General features: G+C 37.7%; 1 protein-coding gene across 2 annotated transcripts in view; it reads right to left on the bottom strand.

The window, feature by feature from the left end:
* SCAPER (S-phase cyclin A associated protein in the ER) overlaps window positions 1-26,020 on the bottom strand; it is a gene marked incomplete at both ends in the record, with an annotated part of 288,797 nt that overhangs the window by 165,264 nt on the left and 97,513 nt on the right. For both annotated transcript variants that reach the window (XM_080692276.1, XM_080692277.1), the window contains 2 exons: window positions 11,840-11,966; window positions 20,666-20,731. In XM_080692276.1, coding sequence (XP_080548402.1) covers window positions 11,840-11,966; window positions 20,666-20,731 — 193 coding nt within the window. The remainder of the gene's footprint in view (window positions 1-11,839; window positions 11,967-20,665; window positions 20,732-26,020) is intronic.

Below are 26,020 nucleotides of genomic sequence, written 5' to 3'. Positions count from 1 at the left end.
AAATAGGTCTGGGAGTATAGCCCAGAGGTAGAAAGGCCCACCAATTATTTGGTGGTACTGGAGGTTCCACCCAGTGGAATAAAATATAAAATATGTCTCATATTTAATTTAATTTTCCCTTAGTCATTGGAGCTAAAGGTTTGTCATCTTTGTTGGTCTTTTCAAAGCACCAACTTTTAGTTAAAAATTAAAATATGTCTCAAACTGGACATGTGATGCATACCTGTAATCCCACTACTTTTGAGGCTGAGGCAGGAGAATTGCAGGTTAGAGGCCAGCCTCAGCAACTTAGCAAGACCCTGTTTCAAAATGAAAGTAAAACAGGGCTGGGGTATAGCTTAGAAACTGCTCTTGAGTTCAATACCCAGAACTACTAAATAAATAAAGCAATAAATAACGTTTAAAAATGACAAAAGAAGGGATTTATCATTAAAAATGGCTACCTAGACAACTGAGATAAGACTCCTGCTGAAAAATTCAATAAAATATTCTTCCAATATTCATAACAGAACTAAAAGCTATTAGGTAATTACAAGTTAAAGACCCAGAAGGAAGTGAAAACCCAGAGACAAATTTCAGCCTCATCATAAGCATGAAACAGAAGTAAATCCCCTGGTGTACATTGCTGTAGTCAATATTCTGGATACCCACGTGATACAGGGAGGTAGAGGCATTGAACTTAGATTAAAATGGTTCCAGAAATAGTAGCAATCTTATTACCTAAACAGGCAAATGAAAATATTTCCAAAGGAAGGCATCATCATATCATGTTTCAAATAATTCTTGAAAATTGTTTAAATGCAATAAACTCTTAGTAAATATTAAAAGATCAAAATCATATAACTTCTCTGATGATAATTTGTTAAAATTAGGACTCAGTAACCAATGAAAACCTGGAAAACCTGCAAATATGTGGAAGTAAAATTATATAGTCCTAAACAACCAATAGGTCAAATAAATCACAAGGAAAATTAGAAAGTACTTTTTTTGTGAGTGGTACTAGGGGTGGAGCCCAGGGGCTTTCTACCTCTGGGCTACACTCCCAGACCCATTTTATATTTTATTTGGAAACAGGGTCTGAGAGCCTCACTAAGTAGCTGCAGCTGGCTTCAAACCTGCGCCATCCTCCTGTCTCAGCCTCCCAAGCGCGGGGGTTACAAGCGTGCGCCAACACAAGCAAAGCGTGCGCCAACACGCCCGGCAGAAAACACTTTTAAGTTAAAATAAAACAATATAACAAGACTTATGGGATAGAGAAAAAAACAGCAGTGCTCAGTGGAAAGTTTATGGCTCCAAAAGTGATGAAAAAGATGAAAGATCTAAATCACAGCTTACTTTTGCACACTAAGTAACAAGGAGCAAACAAATCCAAAGACAGGGAAGGGAAGAAATAATAAGAATGGAGACTGACAAAACAGAGACTAGGAAACAACAGAAGAAAACCAGTGGGACTAGGAGTTGGTGATTTGAAAAGATCAACAAAGATGACTAACCTTTAGCTCCAATGACTAAGGGAAAAGGGAAGATTCAAATGACTAAAACCACAAATAATAATGAATTATACAACAGACAAAATGAACAAATTCTTAGAAACATGCAGATTATCAAAGCTGACTTGAAAAGATATATAAAAATGGAACTGACCTACAGCAAGAGATTGAAGAAGTCATTTAAAACCTTCCAAGGACCAGATGGCTTCACTGGTAAAGTCTATCAAAGAATTAATTCAATTAATACCAATCCTTCTCAAATTAATTAATTATCAAAGAATTAATATCAATCCTTGTCAAACTCTTCTAAAAAATAGAAGAAAATATTTCTTAATTTATGCTGAGATCAATAACACTGGTCCTGACACCCAAGCCAGATTAAAACAACAAACAAACGACCCCAAACTATGAACGAGCATCCCTTATGAACATAAACATAAAGGTTCACAACAAATACAATATACAGCATGAAGTTAAAAAAAGGCCAAGCTAAATAGGAAAGGTGACAAAGTAAGAGAAATCCTGTAAAACTATTCACTATATATATAATTATAGATACAGTTTATCATTATATTCTTTTTTTTGGGGGGAGGTGATACTGGGGTGGAACCCAGAAGCTTTCTACCTCTGGGCTATACTCCCAGACCATTTTTATATTTTATTTGGAAACAGGGTCTCACTAAGTTGCTGAAAGCCTCACTCAGTAGCTGAGGCTGGCTTCGAACTCGTGTGATCCCCCTGTCTCAGCCTCCCAAGCGCGGGGATTACAAGCGTGCGCCACCACACCCGGCTATCATTATATTCTTAATAAATAAAATAGAAGCTTGAGAAAATACCTGCAAATAACAAGAAATTATTTCTTAGAAGGGCATGGTATATTTATTTTCTGTGGTACTAGAGATTGAATCCAGGGGCATTCCACCTCCAAGCTACACCCCCAGCCCCTTTTTATTTTTAAATTTGAAACAGTATCTTGCTAAGTTGTTGAGGCTGGCTTCAAATTTGCAACCCTCCTCTCTCAGCCTCCAAAGTGAGATGTGGGATTATGTGCAACCACGCTCTGCTGACATAGCAGATTTAAAAAAGAACACACAGGCTTTCTAGACATGTAGAACAGGATACTGTGTTTACAATTCAGCTCTGAATGGGACATTTTCAGGGTAATTAGGACAACTGAAGAGAGAATCAAGAAATTAGAAGTGGTTAGGACTTAAAGTTGTAATACTCAGAAAATAAATTAAGTATAGAAAAGAAAAAGGAAACAGTACAAACATAAATAGCAACAAACTCATCTACTTACAGACTTTTAGAGAAGGCATTGAAAAACTAAAGAAAACTTTTTTTTCCCAGTAAATGGTGGTCAAAAAAGAATCCAGATTAAGAGGGATGGATAAAATTACATCTGTCACATTAAAAAGAAACATTAATTCCAGATGGACACTGGGCTAAAAATAAAGGCAAAAATATAAAACCTCAAAAATATGGGCAAAGATCTTGACTCAAAGGAGGACAATATTTTATAAGAACTATTAACCATAAAAGATAAAATTAATAAGTTTGACACATTAAAATTAAAAATATCAAAAGAATAAAAATGAGTAAAAAGCAGTTAAGGAACAGGAGTAGATTGTTTTTAGTACATCTGAACAACCTAGGACTTACAGAGAATGCTTACCAATCAGTAGATCAAAACTTAGAGAACACTTAAAATAAATAGAACAGTACCCAAAAGATTTGAACAGGTATGTCACAATTCTTTTGTGAGCAGGGCGTGGTGGCAGCACTTGTAATCCCAACATTCAGGAGGCTGAGACAGGAAGATCAGGCAGGTTCGAAGCCAGCCGCGCTGGCGTAAGAGACCCTGTTTCTAAATAAAAATATGAAAATAGGCCTGGGAGTGTAGCCCGGAGGTAGAAGGGCTTCCAGGAACCCCAGTACCACCAAAAAAAAAAAAAAAAAAAAAAAAGGGCTAGAGGCATACCTCTGAGGTAGAATGCCCCTGAATTCCATCCCCAGTACCACACACACACACAAAAGAAAGAAATCCAAATAGCCAACAGAGAATGTACATTAAGTTAAAGCTAGATGCCACTAAATACCTTCATGATTAACAAATATTAATAAGGCTTTTAATATCAAGTGTTTGAAACAGTAATAGGACTCACTGTGAGATGTAGTACATACTGGTACAATCTCTTTGTAAAATAATTTAGCATTTTATTAAGAAATGTTAAAGCTATGCATATCCTGTGACCCAGGAATTATACTCCATAGACAAATTTTTGCATGTGAGTACCAGAACACATGCTTAGGAACACATTTTTCATAAAAACAAATCCAATGTCCATTAATGGCAAAATAAGAAGAACCATTAATAGTATATAACAGCACATTATTTAAGCAATTAAAAAAACTTTACAGTAACAAATTCTTGGAAACCTAATATAGATAAAAGAACATCAAAATACAAAAGGTAGGATCCCATTCAAATAAAGTTCAAACACAAGCATGTTTAAACTAACAAGCACTTGCCGGGCATGGTGGCGCACGCTTGTAATCCCTGCGCTTGGGAGGCAGAGACAGGAGGATCGCACCGGTTCGAAGCCAGCTGAGTGTCCTGGCTTAGGAAACCCTGTTTCCAAAATAAAATTTAAAAAAATGTAAAAATAGGTCTAGGAGTGTAGCCCGAAGGTAGAAGGGCTTCCAGGAACCCCAGTATCACCAAAAAATAAATAAATAAATAAATAAAATAAAAATAAAAATAAACTAACAAGCACTTTTCAGAGATGAATTGTTTGGTGATAAAACCTTAAAGAAAAGGAAATGGGCCCAAAAACCTAACTTGTTGGTTTACCCCAAAATTAAAAGAGAGGTGTATGACTAACAAAAAATTTTAAAAAAGAGAGAAGGGAGTTAGACAGTCACTGGAGCTGTCATCTATTCATTTTTCTGTCAAGTGTGTTTATATTACATCTGTATATTTTATTGCTAAAGGCAATAGGATTAAAAATAATTTAAAACAGTTTTCAAGTATTAATTTGCATAACAATGGAAATTGTCACAAATCCTGTGGGAAATGTTCCCCAAAACCAGCACCATTATATTTGAGTTTTTCTAACAAACGTATTTGCTTTTAAAGAGTACTGGTCACAAGGAAACCACAAAAAGCGATCCCAGATAACAGGCTGCGATGATACATTTTTACCAAGGCATGCCTCATCTATGAATCTGTGCTTTGGAATCATTAGTGTATTTTTAAGCTGAGGTACAACTGATATGTTATAAATTGCACTTTGCGGTTTTCATTCTATTGATGAATTCTGACAACTACACACATTCATTTATGCAACCCTCACTTAAAGCAAAATACGCTTCCATCACCCCAGAAAGTTCCTTATACCCCTCCTCACTCTAAGCACCTCCTTTATTTTTGTTGTTTTTTAAAATACAAACCATATATAAATTAATCCTCTGTCAGATTCTAGAAATAACCATTCCATTTTTCTTTATACTAGTCTTCTAACTCAAGCCAGCTACAGAAAGTCTGAGAAGTATTTCCATTTTACTATGGCCTATTTACTTGTCACCGAATGACAAAACATGGCCGTCACACTACCTATATTCAGTTACCAGCTGCTATGAGAAAACAATCTTGTAAGCTGAGAAAAGTAAGGGGATCAAAAGAAGGGATTCCCAGTATTGAAGACTTTCCAGTTCCTCTCTGCTGAAGAATTCCAGCTGAAAGTAAGAGAAACGAAACCAAATAAAACCATGAAGTGTGGAGGACAGACGGTGTCTAGCAGCCATGAACACAATTTTCTGGATACCATTAGATTGAGAAACACTCTCAAGGCTTAGTGAATTATCTTCCCTCAACCTAGGCATGAGTTAAACAGCTACAAACAACAGAGAGAGGAGAGAGGAGAAAGAGGAGAGAGAAGAAAGGAGAGAGGAGAGAGAGAGCGCTAGAGAGAGACAAAAAGAGACATGAAAACATTTTCTACCTTCCGCAGGTAACTGTCAGTGGAATTCTACAAGATGAATTTTAATTTTGAAAACTCCAAAACATGGCAGGGTTTGCTAAAAGTGTTACAAAGTTAACTGATTTGACTTCTCTCCATTCAGTTGAAATTATGAATGCTGTCAACTATGTGGTTTGCTTATTCAGGTCCAAGAGATTCACAGCTGAATCTCTATTTAAATTTGGCAGGATTCTAAAAAGCCAGGAAAGGCAATTGGACAAACTCCATGTCCAATCCATCTGCTTAAACTGTTTACTTATAGTAACAGCACACAAATGTCTCGTGTTACTGATAAACCACAGAATGCTTCTGGGATGCTGTTACTATCCAAACTTAAATGTAATGTTCATCATCACAGACTAATGAGAAAAGTCAATACAAATACAAATCATGCTCACTTGTACCAAATTCAATACAATGTTAAGAATGAGGAAAATGCCTTTCTATATACAAGAACATTTTAGAAACTCATAAATGAAACAACTAAATATATCTGCAACACAAGTTTTTGGTTTGGAGCAATTTATTTTACCTGAAACTTTACAAGTAATTTTGTGCTGAAACATAAAGAGAGTAGGAAAAATGAGAAAATACATCAGTACCATGTAAAGAATAATTATAATCTGAATACTATTTAACTACTATATGGCCAAGAAAAAGAAGAAAGAAGCCAGGTGGAAAAGCTGGAGAAGGTGATGCAGGGCTACAGTCCTAACACTTGGGAGGCTGAAGCAGGAGGGCAGCCTGAGCAACGCAGTGACACTGTGTAGAAAAGTAGAAGACACAAGCTGGGTGTGTTGGCACACACTCCTAATCCCAGTATTTCAGAGGCTGAGACTGGAGGATTGCGGTTTGCCGACAGCTTCAGATACTTAGTGAGGCCCTTTGCAACTCAGTGAAACCCTGTTTCAAAAATAAAAAGACTAAAACATAGAGCTGGGGATGTAGCTCAGAGGTACAATGAACCTGGGTTCCATCCCCAGTACCACACACACACACAAAAAAAAAAGACGATGACGACGACACAGGGGCGAAATTTCCTTATCACATCTCCTACCCTGGTTTCTGATTTGTGAGAAAATTTTCAGTATTTTCTTATAGTTTTACCACTTATGTATACATTCCAAAGTAATAAGTTTTGTCTTTTCTTGGATTAGATATAACTGAAGTTTCAACTATGACTTGTTTCACTAAGTATTGGTGAACCACATCCATGTTGTTACCCATCACTATAGTTCACTTGTTTTCATTGTTGGATAATATTCCATTGCACAAACATTCCATATTTTGTCTATTCAATGATGGACACTTGAGCTCTTTTTCATGTCTGGTGATTCGTGAACAAATGCTGTCATTGCGTACATGGGTATGGGTCTCTAGGGTCAAAATGTGCACTGGTTTCTCTAGGATAAATATCTAGATGTGAAATATGGCATGAATGGCTGGAGCTTTAGTTGACCATATCAAACTTTCTTCTAAAATGGTAGTACAAGCCGGGCGCGGTGGCACACACTTGTGATCCCAGCACCTGGGAGGCTAAAACTGGAGGATGGCGGTTCGCGGACAGCCTCAGTTACGTAGTGAGGCCCTCCGCAACTTAGTGAGACCCGGTTTCAAAATAAAGAATAAAAACAGGGCAGGGCGCGTGGCTCGGAGGTTGAATGCCCCTGGGTTCCACCCCCAGACCCGCAAAACACAAAGAAACAAAAAAATGGTAGTACAAACTTGGACCGTCACAGGTATAAATGCTCCCCTTACTCTAGATCTTTGTCAGTATCTGGTATTTTCAGTCTTTATAATTTCTGTCACTCTGATACGGGAGTCACATGATCACACTGAGGTTTTCATTTGGATTTTCCTGACGACCTCTGTATTCCTTTATTGCCTATTTGTATTTCTTTGGGGATATGTATTCTCTTAACCACTTTCCTACTGAGGGTTTTTTTTTTTATGTGTGTGTGTGTGTGTGTGTGTGTATGTGTGTGTGTGTAAGAATTTCTTATTCTAAGTGATATTACTTTATTGTTACTATATATAAAATTTCCTTGTCCTTTTGCTCTCTGATAGTTTGTTGAACAGTTTTCTTTTTATGTTTGAGTGCACTGTAATTACAAGCCACAGGGAGGGCCGATGTGAACAGGCACACAATGCGATGCGTGCACACAGCTCTTGCTGCACGTCTCTCCTCATCGCATCCTGCCTGCCCCTCCTCCCTCCCTGCAGATGCCTGAGAAAGCAGCAGTACTAGGGTAATCCTTCCTCTTTCCTTCCCTCAGCCACTTCAACCGCTCTTCAGGTCTCTCCATTATTTAAATTCTCTGTGTCTCCTATTTCGTCTCTAGACTCTATAGATGAGAGAAAACACACTACCCTTGACTTTCTGAGACTGACTAGTATCACTTAGCAAAATGTTCTCCAATTTCATCCATTTTCCTGCAAATGAAATAATTGTCGTCTTCTTAATGGCAGAGCAGAATTCCACTGTTGTGGCTCCATAATTTGGCTACTGTGAATTGCTATAAACCTGGGTATGTGTGCATCACTACGGTATTCCAACTTTAATTCTTTAGGAAAGATACTGAGGAGTGACATAGCCGGGCCACATGGTGGTTCCATTTCTAGTCTTCTGGGGAACTTCCATAATGATCCCCCCTCCTCCTCCTCTTCCTCCCTTCCTTCTTTTCTTCTCTTCCTCCCTCCCCATTCCCTTCCTTTGTAGTTATTCTATTATTTAACAGAAATTACCGGAGGCCTACAGTATTTGCATTTCCTTCTACCAGGTTCCCAAGGACATCACCAATCAACCTGGTAGTACTTTAAACTCAATTAACCATTTGAAATCATGGAGGTGATATGAATTGGGGCTAAGAATCTACCTCAAGGATGGATCATGGTTATAATTTTTGCACTGTACAAAGATGTTTTCGTCATAATTCCTGAGAGCAGATCAGAAGGTTTGTGATTATGTGAGGGATAAGCCTGTTGTGACCTTATCTTCATGGAGGGAAAACTGGGAAAATCTATTGGCCCTCATATCTCAGTAGCCCTTGGGTATCTGTATTTGTTCCTTTTTCCCATGAGGTTTGCACACCAAAGCCACATTTGCTAGTCTGGAAAATACTTCAGGGGCATTCAGTTATAAGAACAACTTTCTAAATGTATGCCTTTTCTTTGGTGTAATTCTTTAATTTTTTTCTTAGCTCTTTGATGCTTTTAAGAAAATCCTCCCCTCGAGCATTTTTAGGTATTTTTGATGTGAGATTTGATGCAAATATCCTAGACTAACAAATATCTATAAACAGACGTGGCTGAAGATTTTGAAAAATATAACACATGCAACAGACCTGATAAACTCTAACTTCTGAATGGTATCAGAGAACCCAAAAAGCCAATAGGCACCTGAGTACTACAAACCCAGGTTTCCTCTTTTCCTGATCCTTTTCATTATAAGGTAGTTTTTATGAATGGCAATTTTAATCTGTTCTGTAGTTCTCAGAACTTCAGAAAAAAGTATTTAAGGAAAAACTGTGACAAAGCAATAATAATGAGTCTTGAGGTCTAAACTAAGGGGAGAAAGAGCTGAGGATTCATCTTAACACTCCTCAGAGAGTGCCTGCCCTCCTTCCATCAGTCCCACCTTCGTCACTCCTAGGCTGCTTCACACCCTTCACTAAGTACCTGGCTTGGGTTCTAATGATTTTGTTACTCCAGGCAGCTTTCCAAACAAAAAAGAAATGATTATTTACAATTCCTATACTGAACCCATCAGCTAAATTACATACTGAATTACCGAAATTTTAGTATAATTCTATATAATAGAAGTCTTCGTAAAGTGAGGGTGTCTTGGCCAGGTAAAAAGGATTTTGTTATAAAGTAGCAAAAGAATTTTATTGCGGGTAACCTTAAACGCTTAGGTGGTCTTGTAGCTATACTCTAAGGACAGCTTTAAAGCAGGGTTCCTGACACAGATCATTTAGACTGGGAGCCAGACGACGTTTTTCTCCCTGAAATTATATGGATTCAGTGACATTCCAGTAAATTGTCCCTTTGTGACAAAAATGAAATAACCTTAGTTATATTCTCACACTGAGTACATTATATAACTCATTTTACCTTTCCTTAAAAATTCTGTGAACAATTCAAACTAAAGCAGTATTCTTAAGATTATGTACACATAGTGGTATTTTTGAGCAAATGCCTTTTAATGCAGAGCATTAAGCACCTTTATACCTTACAAAACAATGAGTATATACTCATTTTTAAAGATATCATAGAGATTTTTCTTACACATTAAATTTCTAAATATTCTAACATGTCTGACAACTACCAGTTTATGATTTCTCTGAAAACCTGAAAGAGGCGTTTTACAGAAAAGCTATTTTGCCACACTGCCATAATGTCACACTTAATATGCTGGTTTTTTTGTTCTGTTTTGTTTTTGCGGGTCTGGGGATGGAACACAGGGGCATTTGACCTCCGAGCTACACCCCCAGCCCTATTATTTATTCTTTATTTTGAAACCGGGTCTCACTGAGTTGCAGAGGGCCTCACTAAGTAGGCAAGGCTGTCTGCGAACCGCGATCCTCCAGGCCTCAGCCTCCCGAATGCTGGGATGACAAGCGTGCGCCACCGCGCCCGGCTTGATATGCTGTTTTTACTTCCTACAGAGGATTGTATAGTCTGATGTCAAACTGTAGGTAGCACTATCTTGTGAAGTTAGAAGCCGCTAATTTCTCCTTGCGCATATGCCCTAGCACAGAGAACGACTCTCCAAGTCTAGTCCTTCAACAGCATCACCAGCATTACGTGGAAACTTGTTAAAAATACAAATTCTTCAGTGCCACTCTAAACCCACTCAGTCCGAAACGCAGGGTGGGGCTTAGCATCTGTGCATTAACAAGTCTTCTGGGTGATTCTGATGTCAAGTGAAAAAAAACACTGTGTTAACATAATGAAGCATTTACTATACAATAGAGAAAAGTAATAAAAAAAAAAGCTGTATTTACAGTTAAATAGAACCATTTTGACTGAAAAATTACAGATCAAAGTCAATTGCTAAGCCAAATATGAGGGGGGAAATGGGGTGGGAACTGGGGAAGGGCTAAATGAGTGATGTGTGCATGTATATCTCTACCCTTGTACCCCATTAAGATGTAAGACTACAATGCACCAATAAAAAGAATACATTTCTATGATAAGGCAGTAAAGCTACTTTTAAAAAAACAAGGAAACGATACGCCTTTACTTCTGTACAGTTGACCACAGAAGAGATAAGCAATAGGTGAGGAGGATTCTTAGTTCCAAGGATGGGAACTAATACACCGGCAGCAGTTTAACTATGAAGTTGGGTGGCTGGCTCACAGCCATTTATTGCATTTATGATACTTGTATTCCTATATACTTCCATATATAGTAACATATTTCAAATACTGCTTAATAATTTTTTTGGTGCTGGGAATTGAACCCAGGGGCATTCTACCTTTGAGCTATGCAGGGTCTTGGTAAGTTGCTGAGGATATCAATAGGTTCCTGAGGCTGGCCTTGAACCTGAGATCTCCTGTCTCAGCCACCCAACTATTGAGATTACAGATATGTACCACCTGGCTTACATAATAAAACTTAAATCCAGAAGGCAAACACACAAAAATGCAACAAATAAACAATGGCTCTTACGTTAAAAAGAAAACTAGAAACCACCTAAATATTTCAAATTATTTAACTTGTAATATATTCATTCAGTCACAAAGAATTTTTAAAGACATGAGAAAATATTTAGAATAAAATTGGGCAAATAATGTAAAAATGCACAATAAAATAATCAGAAAAAAATTCAATAAAATGGTAATAGTTGATATTACTTTAGGAAGGTTTTATCTATTCTTTATGAACTAAGTATTTTTCTTTTGAGTATAGCTTTAAAATCATTATGGATTTTTAACTTCATTCTGCACTGAGACACCTAATGACCCTACGTTATTAAAAAAAAAAAGTCAAATCTGGAGAAAACAGGAACAAAATAGACATTTTATGGAAATTTGATTGTGATTTATGTACTATATAACTCAAAATTTTTATATTTTTTGCCATGAAAGTATGTATCATTATAATCTATGATTTCACTTGTTTGGATAACAAAAAACATGACTGAGAAAACCGTGACCATAAGAGGACTTCATGTAAAACAACTGAAAAGAAGAAAAGTAGGCAACATATACCAATTGTTGACTGGCTTCTGAAAACACCGAACTCCTATGTAGAAAGTCTATCTTATGTCCTGTCATAGTGCGAAAGGACACTAAGATTCAGAGACACAGTTTAGTTACGTACCTCTTTTTCCAGTATTCTAGCTATCTCGCCTAGGGTCCGATCCAAAGCTGAAACCTTATTGTTAGCCCATGAGCCACTGTCTTGCACTTGAAGTTGTTTTAGAAGATCTTTGGCTAATCTCTGAAGCCTTTAATACAAAAGGAAAGAATAGCATTAATGAATTCAAATGTATTTTAAGACTATATAGACTCCATTTTCCTAACATTTGAAACACAAGTTACGTTTAGTATTGAATTTGAAATTGCTTCACAAAGCAGCTGGGTGGAAGAAAACACAGACAAGTCACTGGTTGATTTCACTTCACATCCGAGGTTTTGCTTTTCCCTCACAGCACAACACAGAACTGGAAGATGGTATTATCCATCCACAGGTGAAACTGGTATCAACAGAAAAGAATGTGGGATGGAAAGAAGGTGAAAGAAGGATAACACTGAAAATGAGTGTGAGAGCCTGAGCAGCTTTTCACGCTCGGATTTACACCTTCACAGCAGGTTTGGATCTTCTAAACACTGTAAATTCCTAGAATGTTTAACTTCTCATGTTCCTGTTGATAGGTAGTCATTTACATATACAACAGAGTACTTCTTTGCTTACTGTAGACTTCCTCATTGAGGGGTCTGTGCTGATATATCTTTGGTTCATACACTCAGTGAATAATCTTTTCCACTTTTGAGTATCTACCGATAGTGACTAGATGGTCTACTAGATACTCAATCTACTTCCTTCCTGTTATCATAATTAGTTTTAAAATATGGTAGATTATGCCGGGTGTGGTGGCGCACGCTTGTAATCCCCGCACTTGGGAGGCGGAGACAGGAGGATCGCGCAGGTTCGAAGCCAGCCGCGCTGGCTTAAGAGACCTTGTTTTCAAAAATAAAAAAAAAATTGGTCTGGGAATGGAGCCCAGAGGTAGAAGGCCTTCCAGGAACCCCAGTACCACAAAAAATAAAATAAATAAAAATAAAAAAATAAAAAAATAAAATAAAATATGGTAGATTACAAAGGACATCATTTTACTGACTTCCTTGCAAATTTCCTATATTCCCTGTCCTGTTGTAACATTTCTTATTACTATTAGACAAGGCCCAGCAATAATAGTGCTTATTTATTACTCACTATTGGCCAGGCACCATTCAAGTGCCTTGCATGCATGCATTAATGTATTTAGCTGCGTTAATAAAAGTATCTGCCAGCCTTTTTGACTTCTGAATTTGAGAAAAAGTCATACCATGCAGAAGACTGATGAGACTACTGATAAAAAATCTCAAAATCTCTCTAAATCTGCTCAGTATCCACAAACTTGCTCTTTTCAAAACTCCAACAATTCTCTTCAAAATTCTACCCTTTACTTTCTCTCTTTTGATTTCTTAAGTTCTTGTGCTTCATACAGAAAATGGAAGCTACAGGAACAGGAAAACCCTCACTTCCTGCCACAAGGCTGAAAGCCTATTGTATTTTACCTGTTCTCTCCTGTCTCTTCCTTTATAATTCAAGGAGGAGGCTTCCTCCTCAGTAAGGCAGAGCTCCCAGACAGGCTCTGCAGGGCATCTTTCTGGATCTCACCTCTTTCTGCTTTTGTTTGAAGATACTCTTCATTCCCTCCTTCTGAAATGTTTTTCCCACACTTGAATTAAATAGGAAATTTCTTAGCATAAACATTACTTCTTCCAATTTGAATATTCCTTCCAAAGCATTCATCACAAGTGAATTAACTATTCACCTAACTAGCTCTTTAATGTGTGTTTCTCCCAACAGAGCTCTCTACTGATGAAATGTCCTTTATTTGCACTGTGCAGCACAGAGGCTTTCAGTCATGTTGGTTACTGAACACTTGAAATATGGTTAGTGTGAGTGAGGAACTGAATTTTAAATTGCATTTAATTTTAACTTAAATAGTAATAAGAGGCTACTGAATTTGAAAAATGCAGAATCAGAATATAAATATCAATGGAGAAAGACCTTGTCTACCTAGATACTGCTTTATTCTTACCACTTAACATGCTACCTATACAAAAGTACTCTCAATAGATACTTAGCGAATGGATAGTCTAGACAAGAAATATCATCTTCGTGTGTGTGTGTGTGTGTGTGTGTGTGTGTGTTACTGTGATTAAACTCCGGGGCATTCATCTCTGAGCTACAACCCAGCCCTATTATATTTTTTTTAATTTCGAAACAGGATCTCACTAAGCTGCTGAGAACCTTGCTAAGTTGCTGAAGCTGATCTTGAGTCTGTGATCTTCCTGACTCAGCCAGATTCCAAGCATGTGCCACCATGCTCCGCTTCTCTTCTTTAATCATATCTAAAGGTTACAAAATATTTTTCGTGTACATGATTTTACTTAATCTTGCCATTAACAATGTAATTAGTATTATCTCTATTTGAAAAATGAGGACACTGAAGTTAGAGGAAGTCATGCGACATTTCCACAGTTGCATATTTGACAAAAGGTAATACTGGGATTCAAAACCTGAGTCCTTGGTCTTCAAACCTCGTGCTCTTTGTCTTCACACTGATTAGTCAATTTGAAGAAGATTTATTCACAAATGACTTCCTAGGATATAATTTGATCTAAAGATTTATGTGAAGTGCAAAAATTTCTCAAGAAATAAAACAGCAAACCCAGCTCAAAATGGCAATAGTGAACTCTAGTTTAAGCTTAAGCTAATCCATATGAAGTTTATTCTGATAAATCAAAGAAAGAATAAAAACTCTAATACTAGAAGTACTGTGGCTTAAAATATGGCTCCAGCATATACCAAATGTATAAACCTTTTCTGTTTCTCAGTTTGTCTTAAAAGTTAGGGAAAACACACACACACACACACACACACACACACACACACACACACACCCCACTCACACACATTTTCAGAGCTTTTGAGGGTTAGAGATAATATCTAAGACTATGTCCTAAGGTAGACAGACATTCAATAAATGTCCAATTATTACTATTCACTAATAGGAGGTTTTGGTCTAAAAAAAGGAAAAAGAGAATGCGAAAATAAAATAGCAACATACTTCTTTTCCTTTCTAATCAAATATGGGCTAGAATCCCATCCGATTAAATTTACTGACCTTACCATGTGGAAGAAATTGGCAGTGAATGTCATTGTGTGATAGATAAGTAGCCACTTCAGCTTTTGGCTGAATAGTCTGAACACTATGTAACTAAATATCCAGCCACAGCAACAAAATCTAGCAATATTCTTACCAAGAATGCTCACATTCCACTCAAAACCAGGAGTACTTAGGGAAGCACAAGGAGCATTTTAATTCACAGAATAAAAGAGGCTTCTATTTCACCCTGAGGTAAATCAAATCTGGGGTTTATGTGAACCTACCTTTAAGAAAGAATGCCAAGTCAAGGGGATGCTTTTGTAACATGAGCTAAACTTCTGTCTCACTCTCTGCCTCCACACAAGTACCACAAATAATATAGCTCCTCTCAAGAAAAACAAAACATTGGATTTTGATGCAGACCATAAATAACTATAGAGTGCTGTACAACTCAAGCTGAAAGCTGTATTTTCCCTATGGTGCAAAACAGAAGCTGCTTAAAGAGTACAGTTTCCAACCTAGAAATTGCAATTTGGGTTACTTCTGAGATATAGTTTTTCTAATATGAAGAGAAAAAGTGGAGGCTTCATAAATCCTTGCTTAGAATATGCAAAGTATCTGTCAGGTAAGTAGCTTTGTGAAGAATATTGTAAGATCAGATATTTTCATCTCAGCACTTAAACCAACAACAACTCTAGGCTCAAATCTGTCACTGGTTAGTGTAAAAGTACCTCTCTAAGGAACCCTAATTTTCATCACTATAAAGGTGTGGGGGGTACACATGTGAATGCCACCACGAGGAACATTTGGAAGATTTATAAAAGTGCATGGAAGGAGACTAGGTCTACTCTAGAGACTAACACAGTTCTTTAGAGTAACGGACAGAAAGCCATAAATATATTAACTTTTATTTCATTCTCTCTATTTGGAAAGTACAAAGTGTAAATTTAGGGCTATTGGTTTCCTTTCTGTTTTTAAAATCATATGCTTATACCTATACTTCTAAATATAAAAGCTTAAAAAGCAAATAGTGTCTTTTGATGCTCTCTGTATAAGATTAAAAAAGTGTGCATATATTGCCTCTTAGACACATTTTGTTTTTGTATGACAGCATCCCTTCATGTGGAAGAGACCACAGGCCCCTTTTTATGATCCATCCAACTCTACACACTTAGATAGTATGCTAGATTCATCCAATGCTATCAGATGTTCTGTTTCACACGTAGTGGGAAGAATTCTAGAACGTGGGTATACTATCTTACACTCTTAAACACAAACCTATAGACACACACGCGCACACACACACACACGCATATGAAAATAGAAGGTAACAATGAAACCTCTGATTCTTTTTTTGTGTGTGTGGTGTTGGGGACTGAACCCAGGGGCATTCTACCTCCAAGTTACATCTCCAGTCCGATTTTTTATTCTTTATTTTAAAACAAGATCTCAGAAAGTTGTGGAGGGCCTCACTCAGTAGCTGAGGCTGGCCACGAACCTGGATCCTTCTGTTTCAGCCTCCCAAGTGCTGGGATTACAAGTGTGCATCACCTGGCTGACACCTTTAGTTCTGATTCACTATTACAAAGTGTTTCTATTCTCCTTGGGAAAATTTTTAACTCTCCTGCAGTAACCAACCTGCATTTTACCATCCTATGTATTTTCTTCTTTGGCTAGCTCGCCTCTAAAACACAGCACCCATTTCTTTTGCTTCTTCATGCATGCTGGTCTGCCTACTCAGGCTGACAGCGCAGGCTCATTTGGGGCTTTCTCAGGCTCCTCCCCTGCTTGGGTTTTGATGCCCTTTGCCAGGCTTCCCTCTTCACCTGGACTCTGACAGATCCTGTCCTCTGTCTTTCCACAGAAGCCCTCTCAATGTGCTTTTAACTTTATATAATTATTTAAAGCAGGTTAGGCAATTTATACACATAGTTTACATAATCATGCAACCTAATTTAAGTAAAATTTTATCATTTAGGTACCATCTGTGGCTGCTTTGTGCTATAAAGACAAACAGTTGAATAGTTGAGACCCAGAACTTAGGGCTTACATAACCTAAAATATTTACTATGTAGACCTTTATAAAAACCATTTGTTGCCAGATGTGGTGGTGTGCGCTTGTAATCCCAATACTTGGTAGGCTGAGACAGGTGGATCACAATCTCATGGACAGCCCAGCTACTTAATGAGGCCCTCTGCAACTTAGTGAGACCCTATTTCAAAAATAAAGAATAAAAAAACAGGACTGGGAAGCCGGGCGTGGTGGCGCACGCTTGTAATCCTCGCGCTTGGGAGGCAGAGACAGGAGGATCACGCTGGTGGAAGCCAGCCACGCGTGATGGCTTTGGAGACCCTGTTTCCAAATAAAAATGTAAAAATAGGTCTGGGAGTGTAGCCCGGAGGTAGAAGGGCTTCCAGGAACCCCAGTACCACTAAAACAAAACAAAACAAAACAAAACACACAGGACTGGGGTGTAGCTTGGAGGTGCAATGTCTCTGGGCTCCACAAGAAATTAATTTTTAAAAAAATAATAAAAAATAGGGCTGAGGATGTAGCTCAGGATGTAGCTCGGAGGTTGAATACCCCTGGGTTCAATCCCTCATACAACAAAATAAACAAACAAACAAATAAACAAATAAATATATACCATTTGTCAACCTCTAACTTCAAGAAGTAATAAAATAGATGGTAAGAAGCTTAACTTTTCTTGCTGTATTTGTTGTATTCTATGTGTTTTTGAAATAAAAACAATCCAAAACTATACAGAGATCAGCAATTCAATAATCAATTCAATAAAAATGCAAAATATTTGAACAGACATTTGCCAGAAGAAGACATGTGAATGAACTGTAAGTACATGAAAATATATTCAATCTCACTAACCATCAGGTAAATTCGTAAAATGAGATAACAACTAACTCACCCATCTCAATGTCTAAAAGTAAAGACAGACAACATTAACTATTACCATGAATGTGAGGCAATTAAATATTGTTGGTAGAATTTTAAAATAACATATAACAATATTTTGAGAAAACAAAAGTCTAATATACTGGTCATGTATCATAAAACATTATACTGTCATGAACTCCTTTGGATCTACTGACAGACTTTTTTTTTGCGGGTCTGGGATTGGAACCCAGGGGCATTCAACCTCCGAGCTACAGCCCCTGCCCTATTTTTTTATTCTTTATTTTGAAACCGGGTCTCACTGAGTCGCAGAGGGCCTCACTAAGTAGCTGAGGCTGTCCGTGAACCGCGATCCTCCGGTCTCAGCCTCCCAAATGCTGGGATGACAAACGTGCACCACCACGCCCAGCCTGATAGACTATTTTTAAATCTTCCAAAAACTTCTATTTTTACTTAAGTGTCAAATACTCCTAAATGTTACTATATATCTGTTAGCTCTCTCTTCCTTCATTCTCCTTTTTAAAACAATTCCTAGAAATTCTCACACTTGTTTTTCTCTATGTTCTTTCCTTTATGGTATTAGGAATTAGACCCTAGCTGTATCTCCAGCCCTATTTTTTAAAATTTATTTATTTATTTTGCGGTACTGGGGATGGAATGCAGGTGCATTCTACCTCTGAACTACACCCCCAGCCCTATTATTTATTCTTTATTTTATTCTTTATTTTGAAAAAGGGCCTCACTGAATTGCAAAGGGCCTCAATAAGTAGCTGAGGCCGTCTGTGAACCCCTATCCTTCTGTCTCAGCCTCCCAAATGCTGGGATTACAAACTTACGCCGCCACCACAACCAGCTTATTTTTTACTTTTTGAAACAGTCTCATTAAGTTTCAGAGGGCCTTCTGAAATTCCTGCACTAGCAAAAAAATCTGTGATTCACCTGTCACAGCCTCCCAAATACTGGGTGTGTGCTACCATGCCCAGATCCTTTATTTTCTTTCCCTTTTTTTTCTTTTGTTTTTGTAATACTAATGGATGGAACCCAGGGACATTCTACCGCTGAGCTACACCCCCAGTCCTATTTTTTAGTCTTTTTTTTGAAACAGCATCTCAAAGGGCCTCACTAAGTAGCTGAGGCTGTCCACAAACTGCAATCCTCCGGTCTCTGCCTCTCAAATGCTGGGGTTACAAGCGTGCACCACCACACCTGGTTCCTGTATTTTCTTTATAATGATTCTAGCTCTATGGAAATAAAGGTTACTATTTTACAGAACTTACATTAAATTTATAGGAATATTAATAGAGAATTTAGTGTTCTGAATCATCTTCTATCCAAGAGTATGATTTGACTTTCCATGTATACAAGTTGTCTTTCATATCCTTTGTAAGCATATTAAAGTGTGTTTTAAAGATTTCTTTACATTTCTTGAGTTTATTCTCAAATATTTTACTTTTTGGTGCTATTATAAGTGATCCTTCTGCACTGTAACTGATTGTCATTAACGAGAAGCTGTTGATTTTGTACCTTAGCATGCTCTGCGTAGCCATTTCCCTCTCTAGAGCTTTGTTTCCCTATCTAACCTCAGAGTCGTGAGGACTCAGCTCACACACAGTCTGGAGTAAGAAAAGGCTGAGTAACTTTTACCAAGAACTAATATCATCTTAATTTGGTAATCAATCATTTACTGAGTTGATTTCTTTTGTAGTTTTTACTAGTTTTCCACTTGATTCTCTGGGAAACAGTACCATCATAATCTGGATAATTTTGCTTCTTTAATATTTTACATTTCTTTTCCTTTTTGCACTGCAATGGCTCTTACTTCTAAAACAATAATTAATAGAAGTAGATATCTGAAGGGTATCTTAACAGGCAAGAGTATTTCTTTTCTTTTTTCACGGTACTGAGGATTTAATCCATGGGTGCTCTACCAGTGAGCTGAGCTATACCCCCAGCCCTATTTTGAGACATTATCTCTTATTTTGCCCAGGGTGGCTCAGAACTTGCAAGCCCCATGTCTCAACCTCCCAACTACTGAGATTACAGGTGTGCCACCACAACCAGCAAGCGTATTTCCACTGTACTGTAAACAGTGGCCGCATTAACAGTCTGTAGCATAGCTATACCAACAACTGGTTATGTATTCCTTAATTTGGAGAAGTTGTTTCTTTACTCTCTATGAAAAATAACAGTGAAACATTCATCTCTATAATATTTGGGGAAAATTCATTGGGCAGCCTGAAGTCTCACATAGATTTAATAAGCCACTAATAATACACATTGTTTTTCAACAAGAATGCACTAGTTTGTTCTCCCATCAGCAATATATGTGAGCACGTTTCTCAGAGCACCTTTACTGGCAATACTTTCAAAAGAAGTAAAATGATGACTTTTTGCTAAACCTAACTGTGGTTTAATTACATTTATATCCCAACGGTGGAGTCTATAAATTTTAATCTCACCTAAATCTCTAGCCTTACCTAAAATGTCATTTGAATTAAAGAATTCTAATGATAGCCCTAGGAATAAACCTAGCATAGCCTCCTCTTGCCAGAACCTGATCTGGAGAACAGCAAGGCACTACTGACATTTCAGATGAGAGGCTCCCTTGTACACAGAATATTTAGTGGAATCCCTGGCCTCCACCCACTTAATTCCCATCGTATCTTCCTCCCAAGCTGTGCTAATGAGATTTTCTAGCAAAATCATCTCCAATTAAATACCACTGTGCTAAAAGAATGATAGTTTATGGACTAGAAACCGCCCCAAAGTGTAGGCCTAATATAATGGTTCAGATATACTTGTTACAGGCATTACAAAAGCAAAGTAGAATTAAAATGTGAAATAAAATACTCACTTTGCTTTATAAGGTGAATCAGACCCAGAATTTTTTGTTTCCATTAAACTTTCATATTCCTTGGCCCTGCAGAGAAAAAGGTTTTATCATTGTTAGTTATTTTCCTACTATTTTTTTTACAATTTTATAACAATCCCAAACTTTAGCTGTGTTTCCCTCTACCGGTATAAAATCATGCCTGTAGCCGGGCGTGGTGGTGCACGCTTGTAATTCCTGCACTTGGGAGGCTGAGACAGGAGAATCACACAGGTTCGAAGCCAGGCTCAGCTACTTAGTGAGGCTCTCAGCAACTTAGTGAGACCCTGTTTCCAAATAAAGTATAAAATAGGTCTGGGAGTATAGCCTGGGGGTAGAAAGCCTCTGGATTCCACCCTCAGTACCACCAAAAAAAAAAAAAAAAATCATGCCTATAAAGTGACAAATTAGATTAACATTCAGATTTTTAAGATTGTTTCCTTAAATCACTTTAAATGCTATCATGAAAGACTGAAAAATATAGCTTTCCTCATAAGATATAAGGAAGACTCATAAAACATTTCTAAGTTTACAGACCCAATTCAGACAGTTATTTTTCAGAAATAAAAGAATCACGATAATTAAATTTGAAAGTCTATTAAATTTCTACAAAGTAGCTAACTACCTATGTGCCTCAAGAGGCATATAATGCAAAAATAAATGCAGGTTATAAGTAGTTACTTAACTTCAGAAATAATTAAAAGATGTCTAAAAAGGACCTAAAATATTTGTTTCATTTTTTATTATAATGATTAATACCAAAGGGCTGAAAAAATCCAAGATAATACTTGTTTGCCACTGTTCAACTAGGCACCAGCTTACCTAAACCAGTAGGTAATAGTCATCAACAGGTAATAAATATATTAAAGATAGGTCTCAGTATAGCAAGCCATTAATATTGATTTAATTTATCTATTTCTCTTTCTGGAGAAAAAAGGGGGAAATGTTTGTTTAAATGTTAACTGCTCATCCAAAGGGTCCTATTCTCAAAGAATGAGTCCAGTGACATATGAAAATATTAGCCACAACATACACAGATCTAGATAGCAATGAGTTATAAAACAAATTCTGCTTCAAAAAACTGTGGCTGGACATAATGGCACATGCCTATAATTCTAGCTACAAGGGAGGCTGTGGTAGGAGATCACAAGTTCAAGGCCAGCCCGGGCAACTTAGCAAGACACTGCCTCGAAATAAAAATTAAAAAATAAATGAACATGTGTGTGGGGGGTGCCTGAGGATATAGCTCAGTGGCAGACACTTGCCTTGCAAGGACAAAGTTCTGAGTCTAATCCCTAAGGCTACAAAGAAAAAAAAAGTGAAAACTACAAATTACAGTCATAATAAGAAAAAGGCAAACTAGCCCAGGCTCTATTTGAGAATAAAAAAATGTCTAAACTGGAATAAAACATGAAATTATATATTGTTTCAATGTAAGTATACTATTTGTTATCAGCCAAAAATTAAGGTATATCAAAACAGGGAAATAACCACTTGGTTAATAATTTCAATTATGACCTCTTCTGGAACATGGAAAAAGTAATCATTATGCAGGGTTGAGTATGTTCCAAGCAATGTGTCAAGTGCTGTACATTCATTATCTCCTATGTAAGCCAGGCGTGGTGGCGCACGCTTGTAATCCCTGCGCTTGGGAGGCTGAGACAGGAGGACCGCACAGGTTCGAAGCCAGCCTTGGCTACTTAGTGAGACCCTGTTTCCAAATAAAATATAAAATAGGTCTGGGAGTATAGCCCAGAGGTAGAAAGCCTCTGGGTTCCACCCCTAGTACCACCAAAAAAAAACCATTATCTCCTATGTAGCTAGAAACTTGATATAGCATTATCTATTTTTGAAAGAAGACACTAAAGCTTAAGAAGATGTCTGTTATATTAAAACAATTTATCTAGGCCTTAAGGTAGTAGAGACTGAATTCATTCTTTCATTCAGCCACACATAAATACAATTTTATTACTCCCAAATTAATTTAACCAGAAATGGTAATTTACCACTCTTTTGTAACTTAAATCTTGATTTACTTATTAGCAATTTCTATAGTTCTCATTCTGTATAAATTAACTAAACTATAGGAATGTACATTATAGGACTATTTAAGGAACTTCATTTCCAGAAAATGGAAGAAGATATAACAACATCAAAAGACACATAATGCCCAGACACAATGGCGCTCGCCTATAATCTCAGTACTTGGGATACCGAGACAGGAGGATCACAGGTTTGAAGCCAGCCTCAGCAATTTAGCCAGATTCTGTTTCAAAAAAAAAAAAAAGCTGGGGGTGTAGTTGGAGGCAGAATGCCCCTGGATTCAATCAGCAAATACACACACAAAAAGATACGTACTTCCACAAAATAGAGTAAGTGATCATTGTTGAATATATAATTTCCAATTAATATGCCAAGGTAAGTTTCCTACTTCATATAGAATATGTATTTGGTTGAAAAACAAGTAGCCTCTGAACACAGAGAAAAGAGAAGAAACGGCATTACTAGCTGAGAAGAATGAGTAAGCAGTGCTCAACAGGAGGTAAAGCACAAGTCAAGCTTAGGGAACACCAAGACTAGAGCAAAAGATTAAAACGGAGACAGCATGAAGTAAGGCTGAAAAATCCTTTCAGAGATTTGATCACAATTCCTTATGATGTTTTAAAGATAACCTATTTTACTGTGATTGTGCGTTTTATTAGTGTGGTGCTACGCACTGTGTTCTCTCATTTTTAATTATCTTGGTTATACTCTTCCTCGGCCATATTGTGAGCTATTTCATTGCTCCAATTTATTTTTTGTTGACATTTTCAGACTATTTACTAATCTCAAAGAATTGATCTTATCAACCTTTACTTAATTTGTTGTTTCTGAAGATACACTATACTATACAAGGCATACATGTATTTACTGAATAAAAATAAGTATATGGGATTAGAGATGGTAGGCAGAGGAAGGCAGTGCCTTCCTTTCCATTGGTCTGAGACTCCGAAATCAACTAGCAGGAAGACAGCGTCTTGGCAAGAAAAGCAGTCAGAATTCAACAGAGGAAAAACAGCTGAAATATAGATGAATCCGGAGAAAGATAAAATGCAGAGGACTGTGAAGATCTTGGCTTCTCATCTGGTGAGCAAAATGCTGAGGCGAGGGCCATCTTGGCAAGCCCATGCTGGAGCTGGCGGCTGCCAAAATCCTGAGGCTTTTGGAGAAGAACTCCAGCAAAAGAAACAGCTATATCCTGTCCAGCCAATGATTGCAGAGAACCAAATTCGAAAAAGCCACCACATTCTTCTCTCCACTCCCAAATACCTCAAGACAGAAAATCTCCAGACCACCCAACCAAATCGCCCAGTGAACTCCTGTGGCTGCAGCTGGACTTGTCAGGAGGAGAAACCACAGACACAAATGGTAACAACAGCCTCACCCCGACTCTGAGCTTACAAACTGTCCCCAGCTGGAGTGTGCATGGCTGCAGGAGCTCACAAGGCAACAGCCAACCCAAGGGGTGGACTTGCAGACCATGCCTATGCAGGGAGTCTTTGGCTCTGGCCTGTGAGTGTCCTAAGTGTTTTGGAGCAAACGCCTCGCCTACCCCCACAAGACTAGGAAGGACAGAATGGATAGGCTGGGTTGGAGCTGGCATCTTCTCTTCTGCTATGTAGGAAGCTGAGTTGGGATTTTCCCTTCCTCCACAAAGAAGCCAAGAACTAGCTGGAGTTGAGTATTTCCTTTCTTTCATGTCAGTTAAGGTCTCATAAAACCCCAGCAAGTTAGGCTCTATTTAAATGGTCTCTCCTCACAACATAACTTTTTAAGATTGAAGGTGAGCCTGAGTGTGAACTCAAGTTGAGCTGCAATGGATATCCCAGACTACCATCACGGGAACTGGGCAACTAGAGTGGCAAAACCCTGGAATATTTACAAGGACGCTTTTAACCACCAAAGATGGAAAATAAAATAAAAAAGCAGCCAGTCCCTGAGTAAGCCAAAACACGAAAGGAGAACAAAAGCATGCACCTCCCTGTGGCGGGAACTTTCTAGCCTCAAAGGATAAAAACATATGCCCTGGAAAATCACAAAGTCAGACCGTTGAGGTTTACTATACGAACAGCAAGGGACCTGAAACAGTGGGCAACACTGGAGAGAAAAAGGTGCCCATACACACACAGGAGCCAGGCGTGGTGGTGCACGCTTGTAATCCCAGCATTTGGGAGGCTGAGACAGGAGGATCATGGTTCATGGCCAGCCTCAGCTACTTAGTGAGGTCCTTTTAAACTCAGTGAGACCCTGTTTCCAAATAAAAAATAGGGCTGGGGGTGTAGCTTGGAGGTAGAATGCCCCTGGGTTCCATCCCCTGTAACGCAAAAAAAAAAAAAAAAAATATATATATATATATATATACACACACACACACACACACCAAAAAAAAGCATTTGTGCTTCTGCATACTAGCAACAAACAAATAAAAATGAAACACAAAAAAATCCTAGGGATAAGGTTCATGAAATAAATCTAAGACTGATCTACAGATTCGATGTAATCTTAAATTAACAAGAGGCTTTTTTTAATTTTAGAAACTAAAAAACTGACTTGATTATTTATATGAAACACAGGAGTCCTTAGATAACTAAAACAAATTCAAAAAAAGATAAAGGATGTCTACTACTTTACCTGGAGATTTTCTATAAACTTACTGTAATCAAGACAGACAAATATATTAATGAAACAGAATTGAACTGAGAACTCAGGAGCAGATACACAATAATATGAAGGATATATATATATATACATATATATTGGTGGTACTGGGGTTCCTGGAAACCCTTCTACCTCCAGACTATACTCCCAGACTCCAGACTCTGTGTGTGTGTGTGTGTGTGTGTGTGTGTGTGTTTTAAAATTTGGAAACAGGGTCTCCTAAGCCAGCAAGGATGGCTTCGAACCTGCAGGATTCTCATGTCTCCGCCTCCCAAGCTCGGGGATTACAAGCGTGCGCTACCACACCTGGCTGGATTTATATTTTTAATCAAGTTTTCAAAAAAGAAAATTAGAGATCAGTGGGGAAAAAATAATCAAGAACAGACTCACACACATGAATAGGGGAGACTTCTCAGTCCACTTGTACCAGGCTCCGATGCTGGGGAATGAACTCAGGATCTCCCACATGTAAGGCAAGCACTTGTTCAACCACTGAGCTACATCCCCAGTGCTGACTTTTTTTTTTTTTTTTTTAATGAAAGTACTAAAACAGTATAATGCAAAAGAAAATCTTTTCAATGAATAGTGCCGGCTATTTATATGGAAAAATAAACCTGATTCTCTTATTATTCTCATTAATTT

Source organism: Muscardinus avellanarius, assembly GCF_963383645.1.
Source record: "Muscardinus avellanarius genome assembly, chromosome: 3".
Classification (NCBI taxonomy): domain Eukaryota; kingdom Metazoa; phylum Chordata; class Mammalia; order Rodentia; family Gliridae; genus Muscardinus; species Muscardinus avellanarius.
Note: the sequence above shows the minus strand (reverse complement) of the source record. Positions and strands in the feature narration are given on the sequence as shown.